Source organism: Amblyraja radiata, chromosome 6, assembly GCF_010909765.2.
Source record: "Amblyraja radiata isolate CabotCenter1 chromosome 6, sAmbRad1.1.pri, whole genome shotgun sequence".
NCBI lineage: Eukaryota > Metazoa > Chordata > Chondrichthyes > Rajiformes > Rajidae > Amblyraja > Amblyraja radiata.
Genome location: NC_045961.1, coordinates 29,937,200 through 29,949,864, shown reverse-complemented (window position 1 = coordinate 29,949,864; position 12,665 = coordinate 29,937,200). Strand labels below are relative to the sequence as shown.

The window sequence follows — 12,665 nt, the reverse complement described above, 5'->3', positions numbered from 1 at the left end:
TCAGCAGTTGTATCATCAATGAAGATAAGTGAGCCAGTACCTTCAGCAGCCATACATGCCCAGGCCATAACACCCCCACCACCGTGTTTCACAGATGAGGTGGTATGCTTTGGATCTTGGGCAGTTCCTTCTCTCCTCCATACTTTGCTCTTGCCATCACTCTGATATAAGTTACCCTTCGTCTCATCTGTCCACAAGACCTTTTTCCTGAACTGTGGTTGCTCTTTTAAGTACTTCTTAGCAAACTGTAACCTAGCCATACTATTTCTGAAGCGAACCTGGGGTTTACATCTTGCAGTGTAGCCTCTGTATTTCTGTTCATGAAGTCTTCTGCGGACAGTGGTCATTGTCAAATCCACACTCGACTCCTGAAGAGTGTTTCTGATCTGTCGGATAGGTGTTTGGGGATTTTTTTCTTTATTCTAGATAGAATTCTTCTGTCATCAGTTGTGAAGGTCTTCCTCGGCCTGCCAGTCCCTTTGCGGTTAGTAAGTTCGCCAGTGCTCTCTTCTTCTTAATGATGTTCCAAACAGTTGATTTTGGTTAACCTAAGGTTTGGCTGATGTCTCTAACAGTTTTATTCTTGTTTCTCTGTCTCATAATGGCTTCTTTGGCTTTTATTGGCACAACTTTGGTCCTCAAGTTGAAAAACAGCAATAAAAGTTTCCAAAGGTGATGTAAATACTGGAGGAAAGACTAGGTTCTGAGAGCTCTCTTTTACCTGCATTAAGGAGGCAATTAAACACACCTGAGCAATTACAAACACCCATGAAGCCATGTGTCCCAAACATTATGGTGTCCTGAAATGGGGAGGACTATGTATAAACACAGCTGTAATTTCTACATGGTGAAACCAAAATGTATAAAAATGGCCTCAATTAAAATCTGACTGTGCACTTTAACCACATGTGATTTTTTTTCTATTACACATCTCAAATTATGGAGTACAGGCAAATACATAAATGATGGGTCTTTGTCCCAAACATTATGGAGAGCACTGTAATTAAAATTCTCTGCAGAAAAAGAAATATTACAGATGTCTATATCTCAGGACTATTATTAATGAGGAAGAACCAGATTCTAGATTATGGAGCATACTTTAATTTTCAAAGTGGACTATTGGATTTAGAATGGAAAAATTGTTACATAAATAGCTAAAATACTCAGGTTTATTTCAATAGCAATGCATGTGGAATAAAGTAGTTAAGTTATTGTAGTAATGGGAACGCTGTAATACAAGCATCCAAGAATTTCTAACGGAATTCTTATACGTTTCAAACTTCTGCATGTTTCAGGTATTTGGGATAAAGTATAGGAGGGGCATCAAAATCCACTTTAGTTCATCAGCAAGAGATTTCAAGATATCAGCTAAATAATTCTCACAGCTCATTGGCCACTGATGTTTTTATAATACTCTCACTTAAGCATTCATCAGTTGCTAAATCACTGAAGCTTCTATCTGCAAATCGACATTAAATGATAAAAAACCATTGAAGATCATCTTTAGGCAAATTGGTACAATTTCCTCATTCCAGTAATGCATCCAAATCAGTCTGACTACCACCCTCATCATCAGTGGAACAGTTAGTCCATTGCTGCTCTTCACCAATATCTAACTAGGTGTTTCAGCAATTAAATTCAGACCTTAAATAGCCAAAACAAACAAGCTTTTTATGCCTGTTTTGCATGCAGTTAGATAGCTTTGATTTTCAGCGCCACTCCTGTATCAATACCGCGTCCCTCAATTCCCCAAAAAGAAAATCTATCGGCAACGGTCCTAACAGCCCTCTACAACCGAGACTTCCAAAGATTTGTTACACTTTAGGGTGAAGAAATGCCTTTTGACTGAATCCTGAATGGACAACCCTTTACCTGGAGCCAATTTTCCTTTGCCCCATATGTCATAGCCAAGGAAACATCTTCTTTATTTTCCTTAACATGAGAATTAGGTCCAGACTGCTGAATCTCTCTACATAGCACAATTACAATGCCCAGAGTTAAACAGATGCACCTGCATTGGTCTGCCTTTATTGCAAATAGTTATTTTCTTAGGGAAGGAGACCAGATCCATACATAATATTCCAGTTGCAATATCACCAGGGCACCATATAAATCAGCAAACATGTATCTTTACCCTTTTACTCAAATCCTCTTGTAATATAGAAGTCAGCACTGAGAAATTATCTTTCTAATTGTGCCTGCAAATGAAGTTTCACTGATTCAGGTTTAAGGACCTCCAGATTCCTCTGGATATGAACACTTTTCAACTTCTCACCATTTTAAGCTACTTTCTTCTCAAAATGGATGACTTTCAATTTTTCCCACATCATATTTCTTCTTCCCGTGACAAGCTATTTCAACTATTCTTTAAAAAAAATAAAACTTACATGGAAGTATCACCAGCACAGCTTATACAGCATAGCATCTTCAACATATCAGGCACATTATTTGCTTAATACTTAAAATGAATCCAAAATTTAACGGGAAGAGATGTTTGAGAGTTTTTTGTTTTAATTTGATTAAAAACAATTCTGTAATTTACTTATGAGGAAAGAAACTGCTGTGTATGTAATAGAAATGGTGTTACCTGCCTCCAAGTTAAAGGGGTAGGAGTGTGGTGAATGTAATAGAAATGGTGTTATCTGCGTCCAAGTTTAAGGGGGAGGAGTGTTAGGTATGACATATAATTAAGATATGTGATGTCTTGAGCAAGGGTACGCATGCGCGGGAGAGGCTCAAGGTGGCGTCTTGGAATAAAGAAGCTTGTTAGTATTACTCCCATGTCAGAGTATTAATTAAAGCCGTTCCAAGCAACAAATACACAACAGAAACCCATTAAAAGCTGGGGTTTTTTAGAAAAATTTCATGATACATAAAGAGAGGGTGCAATTCTTTTTGTTAACGATAACCCAGTCTCCTGTTATTATTACACTCTTCTTTTGAATTGTCTGCTTATAACATTCACCTATTGCATTATATTAAACTGAAATAACTGACGGAGATACTCGAAACAGAAAGGAAAATTTTTTTTCATTTGGTCAGAACAAATGTAACCACATTACATTAGTGACTCACGTGTTTCATGTTGACAGCAAGGAAAACAAAATAAACCGAGCAAAATCCAAGTTGTGTAATGATGAGGAAAAACTCCACAGTTACCCTAAAGGGAAAGTTACACCAAGATCAAACTAATTAAATACTGAAAATATTTGTTATTCTACTTTTTTTTAAATGACAATTTATATGGCACACATGTGGTATCAGTCACAACCTAAAAACAGTGTAAAATAGCTTATAACTAGGATGATTGAACTGTGATGTATCATTGGGGAGGAAAACTAGCAATTTGGATATAGCTTTCCTCCACAAATATAATTCAGATAATTTACAAATATAATGTTGGATGAGCAATAAATTAGAAAGTCACTGAACGATGTTTCATGCCTTTCATCAAATAATGCTATGGGATGTTCTACTTCCACCCTCTACGGTATTTAGAGATGGTCAACAAATGCTGAAGTTGTATAGATCCTGTAAATGAATAAGAGCCTCACTCTGTTGGTGACAATTCCAACAGTGCTGTTTAACTGCACTAAAGTGTGTACTCAAGTATCAAATCCACAACCTGCCTTCTTAGAGTAAGAATTTCTCAGTGCCAAATGAATACATGGATAATCGTTAAGTGAAATTCATTTGGGAAATTCTTTTGGAGTAGATTGGGAAGCTTGAATGGAAATGGGTTACAGGAGAATGTCGATACATGCCTAAACGCATAAGTTTGTTTAGTAAAATGGTGGGAAAATTACCAAGATGTACAGACTAAGTATGGTAAATAGACATCACATCTGGAGAAGAGGGAAACATTTCCATATATGAAAAGAAATCTGGCAAAAGATGTTTCACATCAAGTAATCAGCCAAGTATGACAAAGTCCAACTCATCTGCAACTCAATTTTTAAGCACATCCCTGCAAAATCTTCATACAATTCTTCAAACAAAGTAATATTCCATGCACAGTTCTGATGCATATAAACCACAGAACACAACTTAACAGTAGACATTAATTAAAAGTCATAGTCAACTTATTCACAAAGCTTCTAATAGAACTTTACATTTATCATTTGCTAATAAGGAATTCCTTCACAAACCTACCATTTAGCTAACACTACCTTCCAACAATATAAAATACAATAAGACCATGAAAAATAGAATGCAGAATAGTGCAGCACAGGAACAGACTCTTCAATAGCCACATCTGCACTGGCTTTGATACCAAAATAATTAATCCCATCTGTTGGCACATGCTCCATATCCCTATTTCCTGCCTGTTTGTGTGTGTCACAATGCCTTTGAAACACTCCTAGTGTATCTGTTTCTATCACCTCTCCTGGCAGCACATCTCAGGCACCTACCACGCTTTGCAAAACAAAATGTGTCTTGCAAGCTTCCTTTAAATTTCCCCCCACTCACCTTAAACCCTTTCCCAATGGTATTTGATATTTTCACCCTGTGGGAAAAGACATTCATTTCATATATTTCTATCAAGACATCCCTCAGCCTCTGACTTTCCAGAGAAAATTCTTCTTCTTTGTCTAACCTCTCCTTATATCTAATCATCTCCATCCAGGCAACACCCGGGCGAATTCTTCTACACCCTCTCCAAAGCCTCAACATACTTTCTGTAGTGTGGCGACCATAACGACACACTATAATCCAAATGTGGAGTAACTAAAAATATAGCTGCAACATGACCCCATGACTTTCAGTGAGCATGACTTTCAGTGAGCAATGGATCCTTCTGTCCATCAATGCTCCTTGGGGTTCCGCTATTTACTGCACACTTTCCTTTTGCATTTGACCTCCCAAATGCAATGCCTCAGATTTGTCCTGATTAAATATCAAATGTCATTTCTCCATCCAAATTTCCAACTGGTCTATATAACCACTTTTCATATATGGAGATATTTTCAGAAATGGAAATGCCGATGATAAACATCACCATTGCCTTTGGTTGTCAGAGGATGGTTGAAGTTCATGATCTCAAAACAAACAAACCCTGCCATCGACCAAGCAGCAGACATTCTAACCTTCAGTACATACAAATCAGGAGACGGTAACTTGGTGCCTTGACCTTTCTCCACCACTTGATAAGATTGTGACATCTGATTGTAGTCGCATAGAATCAGGTGAAAGATGGGAAAGGAAACCACTTCCTAATTACTGCCTACCATTGGCAGTCAATGATTTAGTGCTCTTCCATGTTGAACAACATTTGGAAACACAAAAATAGCAAGGGCACAGAAGGTACTCTGTTTGTGGGACCAAGAATGGCTTGTTAATGCCACCACTGACCAAATCCTCTATTACAAATCTTCCAGATTATATTTGTGATAGGTAAATCTAACACAAGGGATAAACCTACTTGCCTAAACCTACTCATCCTCACCAATATATCTGTGGGTGAGACAGTCTTTCACAATAGCATTGGCAACAATAACCAAAGTCCGGCTCCTCAATGTCACCATGTTATGTGCAATTACTAATGTGCTAAATGATCGCAGGACAGATTTGGCAGCTCAAAATTGTCCATAAATGAGGCACACTATTCCATAAGCAGCAGCAGGACTGTGTACTACCATGATCTGTAATCTCATTGCTTGGCACACATTTAACTTTTTTATTACTATTAAGACAGGGGATCAAATGGCTTTGTGCATTTTTTAGTGGAAAGTTAAAGTCATTATTCTCCAATGATATTGCCAGTTTTACCTTCCAAATGGAGCTTTGCTTCGAAGACAGGGGAATGGTCCATGCTCCATTGCGAATGTAACTGTATCACCATAACTCAGGCCGTGCTTTTTAAATCTGTTCACAAACAAATGCCAAAGTAGTGAGATTGTCATAATGTAAATAATGTATTTCTAAAACTGACAGGTACATGGATAGGAAAGGTTTACAAGGTAGGAGTTTCTCTACTAACATAGGCAACTCATTCTCCTCCCCAGCTAATCTCTGCTGTGGGGTTCCACAACGTTCCATCCTTGGCCCCATTCTCTTCTCCCTGTATATGCTCCCCTTAGGCCAAGTCATTGAAAGGCACGGCATTTCCTTCCATTGCTACGCAGACGATACCCAACTCTATCTCCCCATGAAGCCCAAAAACCAATCTAATCTGTTTAACCTTACCCACTGCCTCGAGGATATAAAGTGTTGGATGGCCCAGAACTTCCTCCAACTAAACAAGAGTAAGTCTGAGGTCATCCTTCTCGGCCCCTCGGACTCAATCAAAATGATACCAGGCAGCCTTGGAAGCCTTACCCCACTACTCAAACCTCACGTCAAAAACCTTGGCGTGATATTTGACTCAGCACTGAAATTTGACAAACAAATCAATGCCGTGGTAAAAGCTAGCTTCTTTCAGCTTCGGACGATAGCTAAAATAAAACAATTCCTCCAGTTTGATGACCTGGAAAAGACCATCCACACATTCATCTCCTCCCGCCTAGATTACTGCAACTCCCTTTACACTGGCATCAGCCAATCTTCCCTGTCCCGCCTGCAACTGGTCCAAAACGCCGCAGCGAGACTCCTGACGGGCACCCGAAAAAGGGACCACATCACCCCGATCCTGGCCTCTCTCCACTGGCTCCCTGTGCGGTTCCGTATAAACTTCAAGATACTCCTCCATGTCTACAAAGCCCTCAATGGGCTTGCCCCCACCTACATAAAAAGTCTTCTCACCCACCACTCCACCTCCAGGCCCCTCAGATCAGCCGACTTGGGGTTGCTGAATATCCCACGGTCTAGGCATAAGCTCAGGGGCGACCGCGCCTTTGCGGTTGCAGCCCCATGGCTGTGGAACAGCATCCCCTTTCACATCAGAACTGCCCCCTCCATCGACTCTTTTAAGTCAAGACTAAAGACTTATCTATACTCCCAAGCCTTTCCTGACGTCCTCTGAGTGAGGGCTACATGTATATATGTATGTAGTCTGTTTTGTTGTGCTATTCTTATAACAAATGTACTTTGGCCACCGAGAGTTGTTTTTTAAATGTGCTATATAAATAAATGTGACTTGACTTGACTTGACTTGACAAGGATATGGACAAATGTAGGCAAATGCTACGTGATTAGGTAGATAATAACTTGGTCAGCATAGACAAGTTAAGACAAAGTTTCTGTGCTTTATGACTCTATTTCAATATGGCAATATTATTGCACTCAAACATTTAGTGGTTTTTCTTCACAGGAATGAAAACTGATTCACTTTGGCTACAGTCAAACTGAACTCAAACTGAACTGCAATCAACAGAAATTGATTGTCAAGTATAATTTCCATTTCTACAAAGCAAACAGGAGTTGTATTTAAATAAAACAAATACATTTAGTCCCATGTCTCTTTTTTTCCTGTGTTCATTTAGCTGCTTGGGTTACAAAGTTTGGTATATTGCTAAAATATAGATATCTCCGATTTATTCCAGCACAAAGGTTGAAAATTTACATCATGGAGCATACAACGAATAGTTTATTAACTGACGACCAAGTAGTTGTACAATATTCAAAATTAGATACAGTGGCTTTATTGAATTTTGACTGCTTACTATGGCATGATATGGGAAGAGAAGCTGACATTTTCTATTACAAATATAAAACATATTTGGAGTACCCATCCACAAACTTCACCAAAAAATATCTGAGAAGACACTTTTTTGAAAATAGCAAAATACATTTATATTCCTCCAAAAATGTAGAATCGCAAGAAAACCACAAGATCAATTCTTCCTTGATAAACTGTCCATTAACAGTGGGGGAACAATAAAAGGACAAAAATTGTTTAAATGCCAAAAACCTAGAGGACAAGGCTGCATTGCAGTTGAAAAGAACAAAAAGCTGAGGTTTCGAGAAGAATTCTGAAGTAAAACACGTTAAGATGCAGAGAAAAGGCACCAGGTTAGCAGATAACATAAGGAAAAGACTGTGAGGCAAGTTACTCTTGTTACCCACTAAATATTTCCAGCATTTCCTTCTACATCTATCCCTCTCCATTTAATATTCTGAAGGGAGAGTTCCCTCAAGCTAACTCTTCCTTTTACTAATACTCACCCCACCTACTACAGTACATCACTGTGCAACTGAATTCCCTATACTACAATACTCCAACTTGCTCCTTCCAAGATTATAGGTCCCAAACATTCCTGCATTACTTCAAATTTAGTGTAACACATTCACAGATCAGAATGTGCACTAAGCAATGAAGAGTTAAATACAAACTGGGTGACTAGTTTGCAGAACATCCAGTGAATCTGTTTCCAGTTGCCTGTCATTTCACTTCTCTCAGCCATTCGCTCCAACCTTTGCCTTCAGCCTCTTAAGCTGTTCCAATGAATTCCAAATTATAATTCGAGACAGAACTAGGTCTGATTGAACATAATAGTCTGACTCGGCTCTTTCAACCTTGAGAAATGCAGCATTTGTATTGCACATTTCTACCATTCAAAAATATGTACCCTTCACCCAGATAGTAATTTCAGAGAGTCTCCTATTTATGCAGGTGGCATAGTGGTGCAACTGGTAGAGTTGTTGTCTCACAGCTCCAGCGACCTGGGTTCAATCCTGACCTCCAGTGCTGTATGGGCTAAGCACAACCTGTCAGTGGCTCACAGCTCTCTCCCAGGTGCTTCCATTTAGTCCCACATCACAAAGACACACAGCCGAGTAGATTAATTGGTTAACTACTAGTTAGTGCTGGACCCTGTGGGACAGAGAAAGGGAGGAGAATGATGGTGAAGTTGATGAGAATGCGAGAAGAAATTGTTAGCAGGGAAAAATCAACATAGGAATGGGATTACTCTTTGAGCTTGCAAGGACGCAATGGTGAATGCGAAGAATTGCCAGAGGGCAGTCACTCACTACCAGTTAAGCACCACTACGAGCTAGCAGCTTCTTGACAGCACAAGAAAACTTCAAAAATAAATTAAATGTAGTATCTAAAATAAAGAGGAACATTTGATAGTATCCCAAATAAAAGAAGGTTTTACCTTTGACAGAAGTGATGGCTACAGCGTACTACAATATGCATACAATGAATAGCCACTACTCCCATAATAACCAGACTGATTGGTCCCAGCTGAAAAACAAGTTGTAAATTCACCAATTAATATATTTCCATGATCATCGTACAGTAAGTTGTATAATAGTTTATTGTTTTAATTAAATTGTAATCGGACTCCAATAATTCCATATTATGGATTTAAAGAGTCAAATAGCCCAGTTCTCAAATTCAACAGTAAAGAACATTTGACTTTCTGAAGCCATGAGACAATTAAAAAAAGTGAATCTTTTTTAAAAGGTGGAATGGCCATCTCTATAAACTGGACATTGTTTAACAAGTCTTGCATTCTAAATACGGAATAATCATTTAAATAATTTCATCTTTAAACACAAATTCCTTGTGCGTTAATATTTGGTTAAAGTTTACTGGAACTGTGAAAAGCTGGTGCACAGTAAGCATTCAGCTTGCACCTTTGAATCTTGGAGCCACTTAGACTGGATTCATTACCTTTTAAAAGACTAAATTCAAAATAATTACTGGGATGAAAATGCTACGAGTAGCATAGAAAGTGTAAAAGAGTTTGCAAATATTATTAACATGGTTGAAAACATTTAAATACAAACAATATAATTGAAATGAAAATGAGAAATAATTATTTACATAATCTTTCAAAAATATTTTTCTTTAGATAATAAATAATCGGTCTTACCATCAGCCCTGCATTTTTGATTGCAAGTGGTAAACCAAGCAGACCAGTTCCAATATTTCCCTTTAACAAATGAATTAATGTTTGTGTGAACCTGCAATAACAGAGCATACACAAAAACAAAATAATTGACCATCTTTTATTTTAATATACCGGCTATTTGACATTTGGGTGACATTTGAATTAAGTTTGCAGTTTGCTGATTTAATTAAAGGAGGGCCTGGGCAAGGAGTTGTACCGGTTGATATTGTACAGGTTACAGGAGGCAAGAAGAAAAAAAACAGTAGCGAGCAGGTCAATGCAGACTCGGAGACAAATAACTAACAATGACTGTTTACAAAATGTCATTCATGGCTTCACATTACTTAATTGCAAAGAATTACCTTTAATTTTAAAGCGAGATTAGGACAAAGCCAGCCAAAACTCAAAGCAGCACAATTCTGAGGTTTCTTTTAAAATAAGTTATTGGAATTAACCAATACTATTATTAATGCAAGTTAAAATATTGCAAAAAATGTAACAACATTGTCAAATACCACCATGATGCAGAACATAACAATAAATGTAACAAACCTTAACAAAATACCATGCACTACTGCAGCTGTTGTGCTGACAATCATACACAGTAGTGAATTATTAAATTACACATAATTAGCTCTAACTTGGACTCTGGGCCTAACTCACCAGGCAATGTACAAGTTCATCAGAACTGTTCATAGTTTACTTTCAAATCCTGTCAGGGTTTGCTCACAAACAAGCCCATTGTCTTTAATAATACAAAAGAAACAGATCTGTGGAGATTGATGCAAAACTTTTTTTTCTGATTTCCCCTTCTGTTCCCAAAACATAACCCAATTTACTGTACTGATTAGAATTTGTATAATGTATGTCAAAGAGCAGAATTATGAAATATAATGAGGTCAAAAAATTAACAATTTTAATTTACAGCAATTATGGAGTGGACAAAACAGATTCAACATGCAAACTATTATCTGATGTGGTCCAGAGGTTCCTCTTGCTTCAGGATCAGGACCCTTCGTCAGACTCAGAATGTGAAGAAGGGTCTCGACCTAAAACATCACCTATCCATGTTCTCCAGCGATGCTGCCTCACCCGCTGAGTTACTCCAGCATTTTGTGTCTATCTTCGGTTTGAACTAGCATCTGCAGTTCCTTCCTACACGTAAAGTTATTTGACAATGTTCTTAAAAAAAGATTTTATCTTTGCCCTAAACAAAAATAACTTGCACCACATATCCTAACAAAAAGACTTCTTAAACAACTCCCAACTACATTCTGGTATGACACTTCACAAGCAGGTCATAACATGCACTTGCAATATTTTCTTTGAACATGTGTTTTTTTTGCTTTTTATTTTTAATCTCCTTTATTCATTGCTAGAAACAGGAAAAGACTTCCAAACACAGTAAGGCTATTTCCTACATCTGACAACATACAGAGGAGGTGGAAAAGCCAGCACTTTGAAAGACTCATCATCAAACCTGTGCAGACCAACTGGCTTTTGCAGGATCTTCAACCTCTCACTACAATGGTCCAAGGGCCTCACAAACTTTAAACAAACATCCATCATACTGGTGCCCAAAAATAGTAAAGTGACATGCCTCAATGACTACTAACCAGTGGCACTTATGTCCATTGTGTTGTAGTGCTTTGAAAGGTTATTGACAACGCACACCAACACCTGCCTTGGTAAGGACCTGGGCCCACTACAATTCATCTAGTGCCATAACAAATCAGTAGCCAATGCGATCTCACTGGCTCTCCACCCTGCACTGGTCCACTTGGATAAGAACACATACATCAGGCTGTTGTTCATCAGCTACAACTCTATGTTCAACACCATTATCCCCTCTAAACTTATAGTCAAACTCAGGGAACTGGGTCTTTGCTCGTCATTATGAAATTGGTACTTTGATTTTCTTATCTGCGGACCTCAAATCAGTACGAATTGGCAACAACACCTCCCAATGCTGACCATTGGCACAGGGGCACCTCAAGGCTATGTGCTCAGAACTCTGCTCTACCCTCTTTATACCGCGACTGTATAGCCAGTCACAATTCCAAAGCCATTTTTAAATTTGCCAATAATACTACTGGATAATGATGAGTCAAAGTACTGGAGGGAGATCAATCATTTAATTGAATGATGCCAGAACAACAATCTCATTCTTAATGCGAGCAAATCCATGGAGCTGATTATTGACTTTAGGAAGGAAAGACGAGGATTCATGAACACGTTTTCATTGGCAAGACAGCGGTGGAGAGTGTCAACAGCTTCAAATTATTGGACGTTAAAAAAGCTGATCTACATCTTTACTTATTCAGACATGTCACCAAATATTCCATCAAATTTCTATAGTTGCACAGTAGAGAGCATACTTGCATGCTTGCATCAAGGCTTGCTTCCGTGACTCAAAATCCTATTAAGATTTCAAGAACAGTTTCTTCCTATCAGCCCTCAGGCTCTTATAGCACACTGTACAATGCTAAATACAACCCCATCTCAGCAATGAACTAATATTGACATTAGAAAGACACAAAAAGCTTGAGTAACTCAGCAGGTTAGACAGCATCTCTGGAGAAAAGGAATAGGTAACGTTTTGGGTCGAGACCCTTCTTCATACCTTTATATAGGTTGCACTATGGACTTTGGCTTACGCTACTGTGGTCTGGTTACCTAGTATTACTGATAATATATTAAATAGTTTATTGTATATAAATTTGTTGTGTTGTTTCTTTAATGTGCCCAAATGATGCAACAAACAATGATTTTGTTCTTCCATTCTGGATGCCTATGTCAGTTAAATGCTCTTGACTAGTTTGTTAGGTTAGATTATCTCTGAATCTAAACAGACCACCTTGAAAATTTGACTTTCAAACCATTTAC

General features: G+C 38.2%; 1 protein-coding gene across 2 annotated transcripts in view; it reads right to left on the bottom strand.

The window, feature by feature from the left end:
- The window catches only part of slc36a4 (solute carrier family 36 member 4), a 290,588-nt gene that overhangs the window by 266,030 nt on the left and 11,893 nt on the right, over nucleotides 1-12,665 (bottom strand). For both annotated transcript variants that reach the window (XM_033022426.1, XM_033022427.1), the window contains exons 3-6: nucleotides 9,762-9,852; nucleotides 9,039-9,127; nucleotides 5,770-5,865; nucleotides 3,076-3,160 (exon numbers count right to left, since the gene is read on the bottom strand). In XM_033022426.1, the coding sequence (XP_032878317.1) occupies nucleotides 3,076-3,160; nucleotides 5,770-5,865; nucleotides 9,039-9,127; nucleotides 9,762-9,852 (361 nt within the window). The remainder of the gene's footprint in view (nucleotides 1-3,075; nucleotides 3,161-5,769; nucleotides 5,866-9,038; nucleotides 9,128-9,761; nucleotides 9,853-12,665) is intronic.